The sequence below is a fragment of the Brugia malayi genome (assembly GCF_000002995.4).
Source record: "Brugia malayi strain FR3 genome assembly, contig: Bm_v4_Chr1_scaffold_001, whole genome shotgun sequence".
In the NCBI taxonomy this organism is placed as follows: Eukaryota; Metazoa; Nematoda; class Chromadorea; order Rhabditida; family Onchocercidae; genus Brugia; species Brugia malayi.
Genome location: NW_025062475.1, coordinates 6,629,295 through 6,651,516, shown reverse-complemented (window position 1 = coordinate 6,651,516; position 22,222 = coordinate 6,629,295). Strand labels below are relative to the sequence as shown.

At 32.8% G+C, this 22,222-nt stretch overlaps 6 protein-coding genes across 6 annotated transcripts; 4 read left to right on the top strand and 2 right to left on the bottom strand.

The window, feature by feature from the left end:
- Bm18103 (Uncharacterized protein) lies at positions 1-4,062 on the bottom strand (the record flags this gene model as incomplete). The annotated part of the gene is made up of 10 exons (XM_043076807.1): positions 1-212; positions 441-497; positions 909-972; positions 1,291-1,430; positions 2,163-2,259; positions 2,584-2,687; positions 2,858-2,923; positions 3,179-3,325; positions 3,802-3,919; positions 3,985-4,062. The coding sequence occupies 10 exons, from the start codon at positions 4,060-4,062 to the stop codon at positions 1-3; spliced, it is 1,083 nt and encodes a 360-aa protein (XP_042932741.1).
- Positions 4,063-5,414: 1,352 nt separating this feature from the next.
- Positions 5,415-8,622, top strand: Bma-byn-1 (Bystin family protein; the record flags this gene model as incomplete). Its single annotated transcript, XM_001902648.1, has 11 exons — positions 5,415-5,573; positions 5,694-5,812; positions 6,048-6,141; positions 6,363-6,518; positions 6,669-6,802; positions 6,994-7,083; positions 7,283-7,427; positions 7,791-7,886; positions 7,994-8,106; positions 8,259-8,379; positions 8,533-8,622. The coding sequence occupies 11 exons, from the start codon at positions 5,415-5,417 to the stop codon at positions 8,620-8,622; spliced, it is 1,317 nt and encodes a 438-aa protein (XP_001902683.1).
- Positions 8,623-9,218: 596 nt separating this feature from the next.
- On the top strand, positions 9,219-11,723 carry Bma-mrps-18C (Mitochondrial 39S ribosomal protein L3, putative; the record flags this gene model as incomplete). Its single annotated transcript, XM_043076806.1, has 8 exons — positions 9,219-9,334; positions 9,601-9,710; positions 9,937-10,174; positions 10,320-10,447; positions 10,553-10,739; positions 10,878-11,025; positions 11,271-11,479; positions 11,627-11,723. 8 exons carry the CDS (start codon positions 9,219-9,221, stop codon positions 11,721-11,723), a joined length of 1,233 nt encoding a protein of 410 aa, XP_042932740.1.
- Positions 11,724-12,631: 908 nt separating this feature from the next.
- Bma-fsn-1 (protein C26E6.5, putative) lies at positions 12,632-14,480 on the top strand (the record flags this gene model as incomplete). Its single annotated transcript, XM_001902646.1, has 7 exons — positions 12,632-12,692; positions 12,798-12,994; positions 13,087-13,229; positions 13,432-13,505; positions 13,618-13,708; positions 13,854-14,001; positions 14,295-14,480. 7 exons carry the CDS (start codon positions 12,632-12,634, stop codon positions 14,478-14,480), a joined length of 900 nt encoding a protein of 299 aa, XP_001902681.1.
- A 1,866-nt stretch (positions 14,481-16,346) lies between these two features.
- On the bottom strand, positions 16,347-18,571 carry Bm3510 (uncharacterized protein; the record flags this gene model as incomplete). The annotated part of the gene is made up of 7 exons (XM_001902645.1): positions 16,347-16,512; positions 16,727-16,828; positions 17,029-17,150; positions 17,296-17,370; positions 17,459-17,568; positions 18,131-18,348; positions 18,480-18,571. The coding sequence occupies 7 exons, from the start codon at positions 18,569-18,571 to the stop codon at positions 16,347-16,349; spliced, it is 885 nt and encodes a 294-aa protein (XP_001902680.1).
- A 2,553-nt stretch (positions 18,572-21,124) lies between these two features.
- Bm13531 (Uncharacterized protein) lies at positions 21,125-22,040 on the top strand (the record flags this gene model as incomplete). Its single annotated transcript, XM_043076805.1, has 2 exons — positions 21,125-21,304; positions 22,035-22,040. 2 exons carry the CDS (start codon positions 21,125-21,127, stop codon positions 22,038-22,040), a joined length of 186 nt encoding a protein of 61 aa, XP_042932739.1.
- Between the last annotated feature and the right edge of the window lie 182 nt (positions 22,041-22,222).

The window sequence follows — 22,222 nt, the reverse complement described above, 5'->3', positions numbered from 1 at the left end:
TTATAAAATAATGAATAAGGCAACAGAGATAACGATATAGTAAAGGACAGATGATGTGACAAACATTCTGACGGTTCGCTTTGCTTCGGGTGCTACACCAAGATATGACAAATCATCAACTTCCTTCAGAGTTGTCTCTGGCTTCAGATCAGTGATAATGACGTTGTCCGTTCCCAAAATATCAAGAATCTTTTCCGTCTTTACAGGTTGTGCTGCAGTATGCAATATGATGCTAACACACATTTATTTATTTATTATGTATTATTCATAATCAGCTTATCGAGAAAAGTGTTCAATTTTTTTCAAATTAATTAATTACCTTCATGTTTTAGCAAATCCTTTTTAATAAGGATCTATGTGAACGCTGTATGAAAAAAATTTGAGGAACAATTTTGAAGATAAATGAAACTAACAATTTTTAACGCAAAGATGAAACTAACAATTTTTAACGCAAAGAGCAAAATCAGATTTCATTTCGCAGGTGCTTTGCACGATTGCTAAAAGTTTGTTAAATTACTCCGAAAAAAATATTTTTTGTAAAACTGGAAAGATCTACGAATTTTTTGTCGAGTACTATCTTTGTTTTTTATTCAAAGCTTTCTTTTTTCTGCACTTAAGTCTGACCCAGTCTAGGATGCAAATCAAAAAAAAATGTCATTGCTGCGTGTCTAATCAAAGACATCATTAGATTGCTAACCTCAACTCAGGAAATACCTGGAGTGAACAATAACCACCTAATTTGAACTGGCAGAATCTTCTTTAGGATATATTTTTTTAACAGCTTTTAATTAGATCTTTCAAATTCTCTAGCAGAAGTGAAAGAATTAAGGGGATAGATAAAATGGGATGAAAAAAAAAAAGATAAAATGAGGAAATTTGCTAAGTGAAAGCAGTTTTAAGAAACTAACAACCGCCAGGCAATTCTAACATAAAACAAAATGCATCTGTAGAATTTGAAACAATGACATTGATCTGAAAGAATTTTAAATTCAAAAACTTTAAAACAATTTTTTATTAAAGTGAACAATAATGACTGCATTCGAGGAGGTTTCGTCACCTCAGATAAGGAAGTCTTTTGCATCGTTTTCCACTAATTCTCAACCTCAAAGAATTTCTCGGCTCTATTTAAATATTTTGTGTCTTATGGAAAGAAAGCTATAAATCTATGAAGGTGCACTTACAGTTAATCAGTCATTTAAATTCTTTCAAACAATCAATTCCAGGAATTTTTTTTTGAAACACATAGAGTTTTATCAGTTTTACAGATAACGAAATAAGCAACAGTCTTACCCCCACGGTTGAATATTTGTAGCCAGCAGCTGTTATGGGTTCCTCCTTAGCATTTTTAATTTTCTGATTAATATATCCATATTGTTGGTGAAAATTTTTGGAAAAAGCTCTCACGGCATAGCCTGATGCCTCACCGATTTCTGAAAATCAATCGTCGGCTGGTAAATTTGCAAAATTTAGCATACATCTCTTTCTTCAAGCTATTATGGAGGAAAATTATCGGTTATCATGTAATAAGCAATTCTTAATTGTGACCCATAATTTGTAGTACATCTGACCAAAGATTTCTAAAGTTTTTGTATTGAGGAAACCGCCTGCTATGTTAACATATTTCGAGAAGTTGCAAAATCAGGAAGTGAATTTTCGTATTCTCACGAATTATTTTATATGCAAAATATTTAGAAAAAAACACTAATAACATCTGTCTTATACAATTAACATTTAGCATACATCTCTTAACCAATGTGAATTTTTTTCGAAATATTTCTAGTAAATTTATTTTGTATGCATTTCAAATGCTGAAAGCTGTGCAAAATAAAACAGAAAAAGGAAAAACAAGTCTTGAAACTTCTCATTCGAGTTATATTCATCACTAACTCCCACTTTAACTTATCTAACTTATATGTATTCTAATTTGTTAGAAAAGGGGAAACCTGCAAAAATCAAAATAGATTTTGCTTAAATGATATAATAAAGCTGATTTATTAGAACTCGCAAATACACAATTGTTTTTTGAACAGTGCAACTAATAATAGTGAAAATACAAACTATTATTTCTGATTGATCTCTTTAACCACAGACATTACTATACTCTTCTATTTTCCATCACTAATCCACTAGTAGTTTTTAGCAAATCTTTTCTGAATGTTTACTTTGCATGATAAGAAGATCGCCTGAATCGATCGGTTCAAACAATTCACCACTTTGAGATTTGCAGTAACTTGAAACTGCTTTAAAATCATTAGCATCCTGAAATTAAAATCAGTATTTTCAAATAACTTATATATATATATATATATATATAAAATATCTTCATATTTTGCAGATTTAAATCATATGAGTAGTAATTGATTAATTGATCATACACATAAATAAAACTAAATACATGAACACATATATTTCATGATGTTTACAAAATTGAGAATCTTAATTTGTCAAATTTTTGTGGACTGTTTTTAAAACACAGCATTGCAGCATGAATCACGTACTTTTGAGAGTCACATTTAGAAAATAATTTGTTGAGTATTCTGCTACTTACAAGTCTTTTTTGAATCCGTTTAATAAATAACAAACCATTAATGGATTTGGAAACTCATGGAATAAATAACATTTTGAAGCATTATTAATCGCAAGCAACACAAATCCATTATCACACGCCTGCTTCTCAATAACTGACACTGAAGAACTAATTAATGACAAAAAAATATCAGAATATACCTTCGTCTCCACAGCCCAGCACCCACCAATAATCCGCCAACATCTCTGAGCATCATTTATTCATCAAACAATTTTTTCTTTTAAACACCCCTGTGCCAATGCTAATTTAAGAAAAGCATTTAAAACATACGTGCTGAATTTCGATGCTCGCATACCACCGCTGTATATTTATCTTTTTTCAAAGCAGCTTCGTATTCTGAAAAAAACTGAAATTATATTTTGGTACAATACAATATTTATTTGAGTCGATTGATGTTAAAATGCTTGGGAATACCTGTTGAAAAAGAGAGATATTTATTTTTGATCCATTATTTGTAAAGGTATAAGCTAATGGTAAAGTTCATCACAGTTCAGTTATATAGATGATGGTTTAATGTATTTCATTAAAATTAGTTGGAAAATTTACGTGAGAAAAAATATAGAAATTTTTTGTAGATAAGAAAAAACGCACGAAGACCAGCTGTTGTTGTAGACAGCCTTAATATTTCCAGTGACGGTTTAACATTAGTTAAATCGGAATCATTTTTTTGACCATCACGTATATACATCCACTTACTTTTCTCATGAACAATTCCGAGCGGTATTTTTGCTTCTGAGCCTATATATTATATTGTATAAATTATTTACATCATAATTGTAATGATTCCAAAAGCTTTAAAAAAGTGGAAAACAACTTTTCTTCAACTTTAACTCCCCAATCATTTTATGATATCTTTATCATTTTTATTTTAATTTTGCAATGAACTGCTTCTTCGTTTTAGTTTTCTCCCAGTAAAAATAGAAAACTAAAGAAACCAATACATCTATGCAAATTTTTTAAGACTTATAATTGTGCATAATTTATGCACAATTATAAGTCTCAAAAGAAAGGGTTCAAAAGCGTAATCGGTAATAAAATACGCTACAGGTAATGCTTACCACATTGAAGAAATAAGTTGTTGCTATGAATTTTCCTAAATTAGATTAAAAAAGTCACCAGTCAAACTCTTAAACTCTTAAAATGACCACGCATTCAATGTTGTCTTTTCTTTGGAAGGGAAGTTTTAGTTATTGTGAAAATGGATTTCAATATACCAATCTCTGATAACATTATTTCCAGCAAACGACTCTCATCATTCCTGGGTGTTGGTAGCTGTCCACCAGTTTCCTTGCAATAATCATTTGCTTTATTCCAATCCATAGCTGATTTCACCTGTAATAGAAGAACTGAACTTCAGATGTAATGACTATATGCAATGTAATTGCAAACTATCTTACTTTTGCAACACCAAAGCATGGCGTTCCCTTTTTGTTTAGATCTTGCTTCCAAGTTAAAGTCCCATCAAAACAAATCATATCTTCATGTTCGCCAATTTGTACAGCTACAACCTGAAACTTCTAGTGTAATCCATCCATTTCATAAATATATTCACATACACCAACTTTCCATTAAATATGTGCGTGTCTAGCATATAAGCTTACAATGCACACATACTTCCACTAAATTAATTTGCCATCAGTTAAGCAAACACTTGTTTCCTAAAGGAACTGGTGGTTTCATTTCAGTTTTGGTTCAAGTGTATATACTCTAATCTTAATTAATTAATGCTTTCGTAAAAAAAAATAGTTAATCAAATCCCATCATAATTTTTGATACAAATATAGATGTGTACTGCAGTTTTCTGAAATATTTTTTGTTCCTAGAACAATCGGTATGATATTTGACGGAGAAATGATAATTTAAAACACTGATCAATTTCTTGAGAATTATGAGCATGCAGAAAAATGATTGGTTCGAAAACAGTGTTAAAATAATATAACTATGAAATGCACTATCAGAAGCACCAAAAATGAAAATTGAAATTCCAATTTGAAAACGGAATTATGGAATAAAACTTAGGGAAAAATGAATACTACTCCGAACCACGACTAAAAAGAAGTAACTCGCCAAAAGCTTATACATTTGAACACAATAACTTAATCTTCACTCTTCATTACTTATGTTTTAGAATTGCAATCAAAAATAATTAGCATTATGTAAATTTTTTAGAAGCTTCTTTTAGCACCGTTAATAGCAATTGTGCTTTAAATACTAAGTTAAATAAGCTTTAAAATGTGCCTCTCTATACGTGCACTCTGAGAAGGTGTGGAATATTGTAACTGCAATGAAGCAGACTGTTTGCATATACTTTAGGAAGCATTTAAACTTGATAAATGTGTACTCATACTTATATTTCAAGTCCTACTGTTTGTTCTGATCAAAAGTAAAAAAAGACAACTTACTCCTCAGAGCCTTAAAATTTTAAGAATGTTCAGCTTCAGAATGTTCAGTATGGGAAGCAAAACGATATGAAATAGTTTATAATCTAAGGATGGAATATATATATATATATATTCCAAGATAGTGAAGAAAAGGATTCGGCTAACGTCGCAAAGCATCTCCATGTCCTTAGCATGCTTATATGGAAATGCGGAAATGTTAACGAGACTTACAGAAAATCATTCATGTCGTATTCCATCATGAAGTACTGCTGTAGGATCAAGTAATTGCATAAATGTTCAAAATTTAATGGACCGTACTCAAACTCAGCAGGATTTTGTTCTGTAACAGTAGGAAATATGAGCAGGAAGGAGGATTGGAGAATAATTGACTTTGTTGTTGAGTAATGTCTTTGTGAGATTTTTAATTAAAAAAAAATAATCTACAGATGGGCAAGTCGAAGAAACTGAAATCAAGTGCCGGCGATTTGATTTCCAAGTCAACACTTCCATTGGATCTGCAAATTGAACAGAATAAACGTGAAAGTGGGCGTGGCACAGCACGAGTGAAACAACGAAAATTGAAACGCACCAAACCGGATGATGAGGTGAGAATAGTCAGAAATGCTATCTTTATTGCTAATCTGCACAACTTTTAAAAAGAATTAACATTCTCTCCCATAGAAAATTATATGATTTCTTCAACCATGTGATTCTTGTTTTTACAGTACATCGATGAATCACTATCAAGTAAAATTCTTAAAACAGCTTGGAAGCAAAAACAAGATATAGAAGCAGTGGAGAAAACACAAGTAGAAAATATGATACACGAGGATGCATTAAAAAGGTTACATATTGTTTTATGCATAACTTATTTTGTTTTAACAGTAGCTCATAAGAGCGTGAAATATTATTTGAAAACTTTTTAGGCTGAGATCTTCGACAAGTCGAGTATTAGTTCATTATATTTCCTTTTGAAACCAATTTAAAAACATAGAATTCTGCAAAGCTTATTTTGTACAGTGCAATCTACAGCATTTATTATATGACTGTATAACTCATCATAAAATTAATAGTTTAAGGATACGAAAAGTAAGTCTTGGAAATGATTCAGTAAGTTCTCTGTCGGATGGCGATATCGTCTCTGATAATGACGATTATGACGATGTTTCTATGGTTAGTACATATTTTCTCAATATTTATTAAAAGTGTTAAACACACCAGTTTGTTAATGTTGATATAAGCGATTTATGTTGATGAGTTTCAGAGAATGAATTTTATCATCAAATGAAATTATAAAATCATTAGCAGATTAATTATGAGAAAAAACAAGGCGAATTTTTTACAATAGGATTCTACAGATGATAAATATTTATGCTACTAGTAATTTGCTACAGCAAATAAATCCGGAAGATGAAGCAGCAGTCGAAAAGTTTATATTAAAAACTGATGCTGTATCCCGGACACTTAACGATATCATAATTGAAAAGATTGAGAAGAAAAAAGCGGAACTTGAGTTTCGGTCGATCTGTCCAGAGGATGATGGCTTTATGGTAACGTTATTGGAATAAATTTTAATAGAGTTAAAGTTTTCATTTATAATAATGAGAATTTGCACTGATATTGGGAATTTAACACTGCATAAGAAGATAGGGAACACTCTATGTGTTGAAACTCTTTCGACTTCTTTTTGTTAATTTTAGATAAAACAGATGGATCCAGCAGTTGTGGAAATGTACCGCGAAATTGGATTAGTGTTATCTCGTTATCGAAGTGGTAAAATACCCAAAGCTTTTAAAGTCCTTCCTAAAATGATGAACTGGGAACAGTTATTATAGTAAGCTTTATTATGGCATATTGCCCTTGTTTCTATGAAGACATGAGACTGCTGTTAGTCTGATTGGCCTTACAAATCCTGCTTAAAAAAAACCTATCTCAAAGAAATTCAGACCATTCTCAAATTACTAAGGTAGTTCTGAGATATCAAACGTCACAATTAGGTGGTAGATTTTTTGACGTTTTTTGTAGCCTTACGAATCCTGATAAATGGTCAGCAGCAGCTATGTACCAAGCGACTAGAATATTTGCATCAAATCTTCATGCTAAAATGTGTCAGAGGTTAGTCAAATTTTCCAGAATTTTATTGCACTATAGGTTCTCGTTTCCCTTTCCTTTTCCTTCGAATCACTTGGCTGAACGACATCATCTGAGATCTTGCTTTCAACACAAAAAGGAGTTTGGTTTTTTGTCAAAGCTCTTTGAAGTTTTGGTGTTCTAAGTTGATATAAGGTTACATTTCGAAGCATAACTTTTTCAGGTTTTACAATTTGATATTATTGCCACGGTTGAGGGATGATATTGCCGAATATAAAAAGCTCAATTTTCATCTATTTCAAGCTCTAAATAAGGCAGTTTATAAACCGCAAGCTTTTTTCAAAGGAATTCTTCTGCCACTTTGCGAAGTAATTCTTACTACTAAAAGTTTATTATGAATAGTGAAGATTCAGTAAAGCGTAAAAAGGAACTGGAAGAAAAAAAACTATATAATATTTCTTTAACTGAGAGTTACGTGAAACAATGATATATGCTGCAGTTGCGATGGTGGAAAACCAAAACTGCATTGTTTCTTAAAATATTATTTAGTTTATGGCTGTAAGTTATCTACTTAGAGAATGAAAAATTCACTTCCTTATAGGGAAACTTATCGACTTAGTTTTTCTGCAGTTTTATTTCTCTATATAAATTGGCGATGATTGCAAGAAAGGAACGAATGGGATAGGGCCATTTCTATCATAATAAGGAATACAGATAAATTAATTTTGCAGTCGGGAACATGTACATTACGTGAGGCAACGATTTTTGGTTCTGTGTTAACAAAAGCATCGATACCAATGATGCATGCTGCAGTCGCGATGCTTAAGGTAAAAAAATCAATGCCGTATTTTTTCTTGAAATACTATTTAGTTTATGATTATAAGTTGTCCACTTAGTTTCACCAGTATTCTTGCATTTCTGTATTCTTATTCAGATCGCAAATATGGAATACACTGGATCGAATTCGTTGTTTTTGAGGATATTGATTAATAAAAAATATGCTTTACCGTATAGAGTCATCGATGCACTGATAAAGCATTACTTAAGGTAAGCCTCACATATCAAGGTGTTAAGTTTCGCTTAACATAATTTGCATGATTTGATTTTTCCAGCATTTGCCATTTCTCTCTTCGGATCGAAATGAATTCATCGATAATTGAATTGCATTCAGAGCATTATGGCTTACTGGAGTTTTTTAGGTTTCGAGAGGAAGAACGAAAGTTACCCGTTCTATGGCATCAATCACTACTAGCCTTTGTAGAACGATATAAAAATGATTTCAGCGATGAGCAGCGCGGAGCTTTGATGGAGCTAACAAAAGTAAGGTTTCATTGAATAAAGATTTCCATTCTGGCGTGGTGTGACTTACGTTAAATTTGCATTAGTCTCTACAAATACAGATCATTAAATAAAGGCGGACTTTGTTGTTTAAATTAAATACATTTGACATAAAATAACTTTAGCTTATTTTAGATGCAAAATCATTATCAAATAACACCCGAAGTTTGCCGTGAGTTAGTGTCTAGTAAGAAGAAAGAAAATGAACCGGTAACCAAGTGCTGAAGATAATTGAGATAAATAAAACATTATCACCTTGAAGAATTTGTATTCATGCGTTTAGTTTGATTATGGAAGACACTTTTCCATACCGAGAGAAAGGTGATATGATTACCTTTTATTGTCATTTAAAATCAAATTTTGTTTTGTTTTATGTCTTCGCATTTAGAATTGTTACCTTGTTTTGTATTTTGTAATTCATAAATGGCAATTTTTATGTCTTATTAACAAACAAATCGGATAATAAAATATTATAAAAAGAGCAAAGATAATAAAAGAAGTGTGGGAAATTGATTTATAGTTCAAAGCTACTTGATTATATGGTTCTTTTGTAATGATTTTTATTGTAACCGTCGGGAAGTTAACTGCTGACATTCTCTTACTATTTTAATTCTCAAACATGGTAGTAGAGGTTTGACATTTTCTACTGTCTCAATTAGAAAGAAGTCTTTGAATTAGAAGCAAGTTACTTGGATAGTTTCCAGCAGTTTTCTGTTTTCTACTAATACTGACAATCGCATATTTATGAGGCTTAATCAGCTGATTGTCTCGGTTTGATAACTCTTACAAATCTTTCCAGATTTCTAATTCTAGTCGTTTAGATGTTGCATTGTGTTGAACGACTGGGTCAACTGTGGTGTACCGATAAGCAAGTCATAGTGCGACTGCTGTGTAGCCCTTATGCAGAATATTGTATGCAGAAAAGGATGAGGCGAAGGTTTATTTTGCCGCTGAATCTCCTATTAATTTTATTTCGAAAAATTTTCTATAGTTCTACTGTTTTTTGTTCTGTTTGTGATGTAGCATTTTGTATGCTTAAGATATTAATTTCTCGTAACAACAGAACTAATTTATTTGAACTGATTTGTTTTATTTATAATTCAAAAAGTTTGAGGAATTATTTATCACAGGCTAGAAGCGCATTTTTGCAACTCTTATTTTTGATACCAGTTGTCTTATTTTTAATTAAACCTTTACTTTTAGAACACTTACCCCACCACCGTGGGTACCAAAAAAGGAAGAAAATATTGTTGAACCAATTGAATCCAGTACGCGAGTTTTACTTCAACAGTTTATTAAGCTGGAGAGGAAAGGTAGCTTTTGAAATGGAATTCGAGAATAATGAAATGCGAAAAACTTCAAAAAAATCAAGTTTAATTCATTGTCAATCTTATTGACTCTGTCTCTAAAAAATTGTTACTTTGTTCAGTTATAATAAGTTGTTCGTTATAACATAGTCAATGAATGACATCATCTTATTTGCTGTTCATACCATTTTAATCGGTTATCTAAATTTCTCAAATTTGATGATCACTGTAGTGCATGTATCGATCACGCGAACAAATCCGCATATGTCTTTCAAGACTCCATTATGTAAAATACCTCAAGGAACTAATCTACCGGAATGGACGCCGGAATCGAATCGTATTGGAATGCTGGCCAGAAAAATTGGAATGTTTCCTCAGTGGGCTGTGGATGGGACCCGTTTTCTTTGCACATTACTAGAGTTTCCCAAGAATCTCGTCATCTCAGCAATTGATCCTGAAACATACTATCGGTTAATTCTTGTTCGAGTCTTTATTCGTGGGAGTTTTTTATTATCACGATTTAAACTAATAGAATGTGTTGTAAGGGGAAGGAGCGTAAGGAGAGGAACTAAATTAAAGTCTCTATCAAAAAATTTCGAACTTCGAAATTTCCAGAATAAGCATGGTGGGAAGGCGAAAAGCATATGGTCGCTATGGTGCTCGATGGCGAGTCACGGTTGGAGCCGTAGATGGTGATCCGACAAAATTTACTGCACGATATCGTGCTACTTTTGAGCGACATGGTGTTAATTTTGTTGCTGTATTTATTTTCCTAATATTATCTGGTTTTCAGATCAAATATATTTAGCAACATATATTCCGATAATTGTAACCTTTCGATTTTTTAGGTTTTCCTGTTAAAAAACACATAGCATCGTTTTTGGTTACTGAGGATGCAGTGGTGCAGCCAGGAACAGAGTTGCATGTGTGCCATTTTAAAGTTGGCCAGTACATAACTATTACGGGGCATACTATTGATTGGGGTTTCCAGGGCGGAATGCACAGATGGGGATTCAAAGGAATGCCTGCTCGAGGGTAAGTTCTTCTGTGTCTTGTCAATACTGGTTGATAGATAGCATATCCTTACCATATCGCATTTTGATTTTATGAAGAAATAAAGGACTTCTGCTTCGTCATACTATTTGTTTTTTTCTCTACACTCACTGCTTTTAGGACTACAAAATCTCATCGTCGTATCGGTGCCATCGGTTCAAAAGGCGATGCCCGGGTAAGGCCTGGGAAACGAATGCCCGGTCATATGGGTTACGAATGGCGGTCCATCCCAGGCCTTGAAGTGTTGAGGATTAATCCTGAAAAACAGGTTTCGAGTTTCCAAAAAATGGAAATTTTTTTTTGCAAAATAAGAATATCACTTTTTGAAATTTCAATATTCGCAAAGATTTTCAAAGCTTTTTTCTTACTTTCTTGTTAGTTAAGATGTGAAAATTCTGTGTTGACAGAAAAGGAGTTTAATGTTTAATTAGTTATTAAAAAAAAAGTCATTGCCAAATGATGATTATGAAGAAGTAGGTAATATATGTTATTGGGTTGATATGAATTTTGTAGGTAATGTATGTTAATGGATCGGTACCGGGTGAAACAGGGGAAATATTACTCATCAAGGACTGTTATCACGATGAAAAGAAAGTGCAATATCCACATTTCCCTACTTTTTCTTATGAAAAGGATTTTGAAGCTGAAACAAATTGTAATGATGATCCTTATTCACCATTCGTTTATGAAGATGGTGAATTTTTCGCTCGGCGGTTATTTAGGTTGCTGTTTTCTATCGTTTTTTCATTTGTTATTTATAACTTTTCTAGTATTATGTATATTTTTTTGGATTGTATTTTTATTAGCTATGAATTATTTAATTTTTTTCTTATTGATGTATTACTTGTCATATTTCCATTTTCTTCCAGGATGACGATGCCTTCAATAGTTTTCACAGAACCTGAAAATTTCAAAACTACAAAAAGAGATAAAACAAAAGCAAAAACAGCCAAGGTCAAGAAATAATTTCCGGCATTGCTTGCGTCATTTTTTCAGAAGTCAACAGTTATAACTATCTTGTTTTCCTATTTTTTTGCTTGGTTACTCGTAATAGCTTGAGAATGAAAGAGCAGACTATCGCATTCTATTTATCTTGTCTTTAATCTGAATTTGTTTGCCTTTAATACTTTCTTTTATAAGCCATCACTTTTGTTATGTAATGTGATAAGCATCTCGTTGTTTAGACATTTGCGCATTTCGTTTTCTCTTTGTTCTGTAAATTTAACTGTGCATAAAAATCAGTATGAATTCGAAATTGGATTTCGTAATAAAAATTAGTATGAATTCGGAATTAGATTTCGACTTTTCAAGTCTTTCACTTTCTGAAAGGTTTCGTACTAAATAGTTTTGGTATGTTTTTTTGCATCATTTTTTTGAAGTTTGTATTACTATGAAATATAAGTGTGTAATAAATATAGAACATTGATTTCATTATCATTATATTTTCTCGTTAATGCACGAGAACAGCTGGTAGTGTTTGCTGTCACTGTTTCATTGTCATACCTCTTCTAATTTCGAATTATTTGTATTTTGTTTCTGAAGTTTCATTATTGCTTCGTAAACCGTTGGACTGAGGAGTTTACACCTTAATTTACAATCACAAAACAACAGATGTTTTACATATTCTATTTAAATAAATGATATGTAAGAGCCATGATAAACCTTTGAAACATTATTAAATCTGGCATGATAAACCTTTAACATTATTAAATCCACTTCCACTGTTTGTGTGTGCTTTTTTATAAATATGGTTTTGCTAGTCATTTATAAAAAAGCCAGGGAAGTTTGGCTACGGATGGATCGGTGTTGGTGATATGTTCGAAGATGGGTTTCATTTGCATGGAATTACAATGATTCAATTTACAGTTATTTGAATGTTCACTGAAGGAGATAAGTTTAATCAGACAGTGGTGGAGACTGATTTAGAGCAAGCCGGTAATATTTTTAGCGTTTTAATACTGAACATGCAAAAGTTGTGTGTGTCGCTCCATATTTTCATTTGAAATCGGATTCCGATTTTATTAAATCACTTCATTTCAGTTGATGTTGCGTGTCGAAATGCGCAAGATTGCTGTCACTCTAAAAGTTTCACTTGTTTTACTCGTCGAATGCGTGCTGTCTCAGCTGCTCGTTTACCTCATGTTGTGCTTTTAGCAGTGTTTGAATATTTAAATCTTAAAGATTTGGCCCGGTGTATGCGAGTTTGCAAGCACTGGTTGACTGTTTTGCAATATCCGGTTAGCCTAAATAGATTATTTTGTAAGGCTCATTTACCATCACTTTTCTGTCTAGTTATTTCATTGTTTATTTAGTACTGTAAATTTTATAGGATAGCTTTGTTTGGAGGCGCCTGGCACGTACAGTTATCCCAGATGAGGCTCTTAATGATTTCTCTCTCCTGTCAGAAATTCCTTCTTTCAAGGACAAGTTACGAGCATTCTGCTATGCATGGAATCCGAATGATTCTTCAAAGTGGTTTTGCATTTGTTAAATTTTATATTTCTTCTTTGCTGTGCATTGTAAAGGAGCAATGCTTATTTCGAAGTGTAGAGACAAGTACAGTAACTGTATTTGTAAATTATAATTGTTTGTGAATAATGTAATCAAGACTGCTTATATTACTAAATCTTATTATTTCTGCAAAAGAAAAAAAAAATTTGTTCCAGTGTTTTAGAAATAATTATTTACGTCCCAATGGTTTTACGGTGCATCGGAATCCAGTTGCTCAGAGTACCGATAGTGTGCGAGGTACCAAGATCTTGATTCCACTAGATATGTATAAAAGTGACACTCAGTGCAGTGAATTTATTGAAAGATTTGTTGTATGGCGAATATAAGTGTATTGTTTATGAGATTTCAGGCAAAATAGGTGTGAACAGTGGGATACATGCATGGGAGTTCACGTGGGAGGGGCCACTGGGAACCGTGGCCTGTATAGGTTTAGCGACGAAGTAAGTTTGACTTTATTTTGTGAACTAATTTTCGAAAAAAGTACCCATAGATATGATTGGAAAAAATCTATATAATTTATCAATAAATATCAAGCTATGACAGTAATGCATTAAGGAAATTGTATATAGAAATAGTTTTTTCCAGACATGCAGCGCTACACTGTCAGGGTTATGTGGCTCTACTGGGAAGTGATGATCAAAGCTGGGGCTGGAATCTCGTAGACAATCAGTTGTTGCATAACAGTAAGCCGATCTCTCCTTACCCGCATATCAATAATCCTCCAAAATACCAGGTTAATGTTGTATAATAACTTGTAATCGATGTTCTAGAAATTCTCATGAAAAATCTGAAACTTATCATGAATGACATTTTTCTAAAAAGTAAAACATAGATTTTAGTCTTCTGCAATTTCTTTATCTCTTCAGATTTTATCTTTGAAATAAGGTGAGATTACATATTAACCTAAGTGTTGTCTAAAGGTTCAGTACTTCTATTTGAGAACTTGGTATCTGTCGGAGGTTGTTCGTTTCGAAATAAGTAATATTAGGATCGCTGCTGTAAGAATTGCATTTTGATTTATTTCAGATGGGAGAAAGAATTCGAATGATAGTGGATTGTGAGCAACATTCTATGTATTTCGAAAAAGGCAGTGAATTTCTAGGTATTGCTTTTAGTCGTTTGCCCCCATTGAAACTATTTCCAGCCATGTGTGCTGTCTATGGTAATACTGAAGTGTCTATGGTCTATATTGGGCCACCGCTTCTGGGTTAACATTCTAATTTAAATTTGTTAGTAATGAGCAAATATTTCTTTTGCAAACAAAAAGCGTGCAAATTTTCGAATTTCATCTGATTTGTTTCTCATCTAGAGTAATTTTATTTGCTATTAAAATTCATCAAAAAACACATTTCATTTTCAAAAATCAGATGGGATATAGGATGCTCCAAATCCATCTCTTACTTTTTTTATAAATGGTATATGATTGTTTGGACTTCTTTCCAGAATCCATCGTCTTTTTGTATCCAAGTTATTTTACTAAAGTGTGGTATCCTGCTTACCCATGTTTTACGCTTCCTGTATTCCTTATTTCAAATTGTTCTAACTTATTCCATCTAACTTATCTTATTCCTTTCCTGCTTGTAAGAATTGTCTGCTAGTGCTATGGTGACCCAAATGAAATTCGGAGCAAGGATTACTCATACTATCTTATAGAGATCCGAACCTTTCGCAATGTTTTATAAATAGGTACTTATAGAAATGTTTTAGAAATTTTAAACTTTTTTCTATCCATGAATAGCTATAACAATATTAGTTTCAGCTTTGCTATCTACTGCTTGAAAATAAAAGAATTCCCTTCATTAAATATAGGAACAAGGCAAGAAGAGCAAGAGATAAAAGACAAATTTGAGAAACTATTATTTAAGGAGATATATTATCCTTCGTTGAGAAGCCGGAGTTGCACCATTCATATCTCGGAGCCCAGAATATGTAGGAGTCAAGGTCAGATGGTGATTGGTATCCTACTATGAATCATATACAGTTGTTTCCATTGACGATTAATTCCGTTGACTATTAAGATTTAAATTTCCGCCACACCCTGTCTCTTTTTCTATCGTGCGAAATTTTTGAAAGCTATTACTTATTTTTGGATAGCCTGCCGTCTCCTTAGGACTAAATGATAAAATTACGGTAAATGATAAAGCGATTCGCAGTACTGACTGCAGTGTGCTTTTATCAGCAACCTTTATGCTAACAATGCATGCACCCAAGTTGTTGCTCCTCGGCCCTATAAGTACTTCCAAACATGGATCTGTAGGCTTCTTCCAAACTCAAATTCTTTTGAAAATTTCTGCATTTTAGATCTAACTTTAATCCTTAAAATTTCCTTTGTAGGGCTCTGATTCTCCTATTTCAAAAATTGAATTTTTGCGTACGTTCTCGATGTACAATTTTGCAAAACTTCAAACACTTCATTAAAAAAAATTCAATGTAAGACTCTCCTTGACCTAATATTTTTTCAAATAACACTTATTTTATCTAAAAAGCTTCATATTATCGTCCAAAAGTCGGAAAATTGTTTTATTTCATTGTATGCATCTACAATGTTGTGAATTAGGATTAGGTGCGTTTTACATTTTGCTCACTGAGATTTTTAGTAGAAGGCAGAAAACACAAAAGGGGAGTTTGAGTAGCAGCTTCACAGCCAAAGAATTAAGTTTGAGAGGTTTTTATGGGATTCATAGTTTAGTAAGAAAATGTTTATTACAAGTTCTGAAAGCAAAATATATATATAAATTGACTAAATAAAAGGTTAGAAGATATTTCTCCTTGTGGGAAAAAATCCATTTTTGCACGAGATATGAAAGAAAATAGAAGAAATAAAGAAGCTGTATTGAATGGAGACTTATTTGGACTGCTTAAAACTGAGGAAAATCTATTATTTGAAATCTGTCTATTTTCGGGTCGGTCGAAAATGTAATCTAAAACATACAGCTTCTCAGGGAATAATTATTTCGAAATCCGAAACAAATATACAAGAATAACGAAACCGAAACATTACGACCTGAACTAAAATACTATGCATAAATAGGTAGGTTTGCTATAAAAGAAAATCTTTTGGTAACACAATAGAGAAACTCATCTTATAGCTCGAGTCAGCTGGATTACTTTTCGTTGAGTAATTTCTGATTTTGGTGTCGACCAACGAGTATAAATATCAAATTTCCCTTTCATCTTAACCAGATCCAAAAATTCATGCAAACTACTTTCGCAGTTGATATAAAACATTCGAGATTCGAACAAACTGAAGGATTGTTGAACTAATTGTAACTTAGACTTAAAACATGAATTTAAACAACTAGAATTCATCCAAAATTAAAAAAAAAATTCATTACTTAATTTTGAATAACAAAGATGAAACCTCAGGAGAAGTTTTCTTCATTTCTCTTTCTTCCAGCCCAAGATGACTGTCAAATTTTCTAGGATAACTACTTGTTTTTTGAACAACTAAAATTTACCAAATGCCATTATTAGCTAGTGCATAGTCGATGAAATCATGAATTTCTTCAAACTGATTTTTCTGGCTATTAAAAAATTCCACAACAAAGATAACCTCAAATCTGAAATAGCAAAATGTTCATTTCAACTTCTGTTACTTCAGTTCACTACAGTTAATGGTCCAGAAAAATCAGAGATTTTCTAAAAATATCAGCTCCTGCAAACTTTACAATGTATATATACCAATAATATTTTCCTGTGCAGTGTAGTACGATACGAATATTTGTAAATCAGAATAATACTTAGAAACATTAAAACCTACTCATTTCGTCCCACCAATTTTCGAAGGTCTTCCAAGGAACTGTAAAGGAGTCTGTGTTGCACATTTTTGATTTTGTTCCGAGAAAGCGTCGATTTGACACACGATTCCATCATTTCGGTGTTCTATATTCAAAAGCTTTTCGAACTGTCACTTACCATAAACTTAACTTATTTCTATTTTCTCATGTTTGAATATCTCTTCAAGCAAAAAAAAAAAAAAAAAAAAAAATTAAGAATTTTGCTTCCAAAAAATCAGAGGGAAACTTACATTACTATGCAAAGTGATATGTTTTGCTCCGTTTTTTATAGCAAAGACTGATGGGAGAGCAGTACAAAAACCGATCTGCAATACAATGTGTGAAAGAAATATAAATTTCAGAGTTTCACTTCATGACTAGAATCTTGATGAATTGAGTGAGCTAGACGTTTACCTCCAGAACTTGGCATCCTTTCACTAAGTCATCCGTTTCAAACTGTATTGCATGATCCAGCGCGTAACACATTTCAAAAACGCCTTCCCAATATTCCCATGGATCACTTCCTGCAGATAAAACTCCACAACTCATAAGCCATTTTTCAAAAAGAGAGATGATATTTTAAAATTAATTTCATTTTTATGCAATCATTAAAACTGCATTTCATGATATGATTTTAAAAATCTGATATGTCTCCATACTTTTCAAAGTTTTAAAATATTTCACGGAAATAAAAAGAGACAATAGAACTTTCAAATATCAGTGAGCGACGGTTTTAATTTTCGGAACTTCTATTATTGAATTTTACCTCTGAGTACCAACTTAACAAATATGACAACGTATGGAAAATATGAAGATTTGGTGTGTATGGGCAGTCCTACTTCCTAAATTTTCAAAAGCTAGCATTATTCATACTAGTGAATTCTAAAATGACGACAAATATAAAGATCTTATTAACTATTCTAAAAACATAAGCATAAATGAGCTTTTAGAATAGTTAATTCTAAAAGTGTGAGAAAGACCTTCATGACAACAAAGGGATAACATGGAACTTCTGTGGGAAAGGAATTCAAATGTTCGAAAAGTCTCTTATTAGTCACAACGCCTAATCAAATAGATAAATTTCACCTTCTATAAAGCTTCTTTTACGTGGAACTAAGCCCGTACTATTCTCAGTCGATGAATTTTCCTTTGACGGAACTGCATGTGCTGGTGCCACATAATTGATTTTCAATCCAGATTCCAGCTCTAATGTTCTTTCTGAAAATGCAGCCTGGCTGCTTTTCGTTGAATTAGAAAGAACCATATCACGACCTTTTTTCAGTGTTTTTCGCAATTCTGCGCAACTGTAATAGCAAGAATTTTTTTGAACACTTCGATACTAGATATGAAAAATGTCATAGAATCAGCGTCATTCAGTAAGTAATGAAATAATGTTAGCTCTAAATCCTTAACTTAATTAATCCGCTAATTAAACCTATCTAGCCGCTTAGTTACATGTAAGAATCGAACGCCAATTGCTTGTAAATCAAAAATGATCAATATTTCTGGATTAATATTGAAAGCCATTCTTGAAAAAATTATGATCTATAAATCCTGTTATCACAATTATGGCAGCACAGATGAAAATAAAAACAACAAGAAGGAATTTACTTTACTGTAACTCTTATATTGCTCCTATGACACTGTAATATAACTATACCATTGCTTATGCGCAGTCGTCATGAATAAGATAAAACTTGAAAAATTGAATGGGTCAGCAGATTGCATCTCAAATAATCTAAATATCAAATGATATTTTAAAAAGAAAAAATATAATAAATAGATTGGTTATTTGGTGATCATGAAGTACTGCAGAAAACAAACATTCAATCGCTAGTTTAAAATACCTTTGAAGTTCAAAAACCTATATCTACTTGTCCTCGCCATTGATTCTTCTAGTAGTGAACGGCAAATGTTTAGTAATATATTGAGAGAAAGCAAGCCAGATAATTAGAACACGGAATGCGTTAGCTATTCCTTTCAAACTTGGATACATTATCATCCAAAAACTGCTAATTCATGGCTTTGCATCGTTCTACAGCAAAATTTATGCAAGCCTAATTAATGCTAATCCCACCTGTTTGTTCTATCCACATATTGATGAAAACTCAGAGCGCCGCCATTCGTTGAACTCATTCATCCAATGACTAGATCTTCCAGTCCCGTCATTAGATAATAATATCTATATGATTTACTCGACCATTTTTGTTGCTGTCATCGACAAAATTATGAAGATGAAGATGAGGGGAACTCATGCAGAAGCTAGGTTGTGTTAAGCCTTACAGTTAACAATATTTGTTCTTTGAGATCTTATTGTATTGTAGACTCTGATGCCAAGTTTCTCCTAACTGAAGCCTCACCGAACATTTTCATGAAGCAATCTTCTCCTCTGCATTCTTAACAAGTGATATAATTTCCTTTTTAAATAAAATCTCTAATTTGAGCTCGAAACATTTCTGCAGTTATTTATTTCTTTCTCTTCTACTTCCTGAATGCTGTTCACATAGCCACCATCTTCCGAGATGCAACTCAAATCTGCACCGGTATCTATTGTCTCAACTATAGGTTATGTCTTTTTCTATCGTTACCTTGACTCATTACAAAGCACAAGAAAAATCCGGAAGGGAAGAGAGGGAAAATTCATGGTACTTAATTTCGAGAAATAATTTTTCACGAAATTCACGACGACCTAATTCGCGGAATAACTTTTAAAAAAGTGATGAATTACTGTCCTTGCTCTGCTGTTTCTAGAAACCAACTAACACACTCGGCAGTGATCACTATAGAATAATCTCGAATGTGTATCTTCACCATCCTGAAAAAAGAAAAAGCTATCGGGGAAGGCAAAAGAAAACAATACTTTGCTTCCCACTGATATCCGACAACCATTACGCCGTAATTATTACTTCTGCATAGACTCTACACTATATCCATTTCTAATAACGGTGCTGGATGATTGCAAATAACATATACTTTCATATTATTTCCATTTGCCTTCGAGATAATACAGAGTGTGTTTTTTATATACTGCAGCGAGTGTTTTTTGGACACTACTATCACAAGTAAAAAATACTACATTCCTTAAATGTTAGAGTAGAAATTAAGAAATGTACTATTTTTTCATTTCCAGTTATGCATATCTCCTTCCACGTCCTTGGAAATTAGTTTTATTTCGAATTAGTCATTATAATTTACCACTTGTCTATCAACCGTTCAGAAAGGTTACTAATGAATAAGTGATGATGTAATTACAACTAAATTGAACATTTAGATTAAGAGCATTTTCAAAAGCTGTGCTTTTAAATACTAAGAGCTAACATCATGTTTAAAATCTCACCATAGTTCTCTTGAATCTTTTTTTTTTTCTGCTCACTTCTTTAAACGACAAAGATGTTCATGGCTTCAAACTAATCACATGCTATTTTATTTGATGCATTAAGAATCTATTAACATGCTTCAAAAGTTTATTTCCTAAACCATTTCAATCATCAAATGGTATATATTACAAAGAAAACAAAAGGATAAGACCTACAAGTGATATCTTTCATTCTAGCATACATCCTTTCTGAAAAAAAAAAAAAAAAAAACTCCGCAAGCCTCAACTCAGGATTTTCTCGCTTAATCTCAAATGCTGATATCCTCAACTTACAATGAACACACTTTATCCAACTTAAATTTATCTAAATAATTGGAAATGAAATTGGCGCTTCGAAGAGGGAAAAACAAACAAAATTTTGCTTCGTAACCGGTTATGCTTCTAGTTCTTTTCACTGACCAGCGGCATGGTCCTCCATGTCACCATATTATCTGGAAAAGAACATTAGCGATTGTCAAGAAAACTTTTATGCTTCACTTAAAACAGCGCAAATACTTGGAAGTTGACAGCAAGAAATAGCAATATTAACAAATTAACGTTTACATACAGATGAGCTAACAAGTACCCCGATCCCGAAGAAGAGTTTTTCCTATTGAAACAGGAAGAATACCAATTTGAAACACTAACCGAACGATGACCCCAGCATACCAACACAGTTGTATGTACAACTCTGCTACTCTGTCAGCAGCACGCTCAATACATGTATGCCTGTGGATGTGATGCGTTGGGCGTCCCCGCAGCGTCGTAGTAGTCCGTTCCAGAAACTTCCACCACTTGTAACTGTAAATGAAGCGGTGCCGGTGACGCAGGCAGTATGGTTGGGAAGGAATAACTGTTCAGCACACTGGTCAGGAACGAAATACCTCACTTCCTCTCAACAGCAGGTCGTACTCTTACTATCCTTTCTCTTTCCGTGAGTATTAGGTTAGTCATTCCGTCCACTTCTGTACTTAGCTCATCCACCCAAGATGCACTCTGCTGCATCCATTGGAGTAGCAAAACTAGCACACAAAGAAGAATTTCCATGTTGTGAAAGCATGGTTAATAATAATCATATCAAATAGATCATGTAGCAAATGATCGCCTTGTTAATAATCATTCTGCTGTCCTTACTTGTAAGAATGCGATCAGTCACTATGCTGGGATGTAAGAGATCAGCACACTATACTGGAGGACTACAAAACCAACTTCTCACAACCGTCAAGTTTTCATACTTTCCTCATTAAATGGAAATAAATAATGTCACAGAACACTACTTTTCTCTTCTCCCATAGCATGGACATTTATTGTCAACTATTATGTCGTCAACTAAATGACGAGTCAATCTGTGGGAGATATAAAATGTAAATTACAAAACATTAGCTCTCAATAATTACATATCACTAAGTTATAGAAAATAAACAATGATACACCTCTGTAGACCCTAAAATTTAAAAGATGTTTGTCTACTGTTTGCTCTAACAGCTGTAAGAGAATACTTCTGTACATCTGGTGTAAACTATTCACAAATCTCTGTTCACCATGTGCTCTTAGAAAGCAGTCCTTCTTTAATTTTTAATAACGTGGACTTTTAAGGATTTCCATGTTTTACGGAGCTAAATTTCTAAATTACAGAGGTAAATTTCTTTCATGGTCCAAACTTCAACAGTATGGCGAGAATGGACACATTGAGAATAGAACTATGAAGTAAGCTCGTGGCCGAACATTCTAAAACCAGTGAATTCAAGAGTATGCTTCGTTAGATGCACTCCGAGTATTCTAGCTTTTAGGTCATATTCATTGTAAAATTATGCCACCTCGAA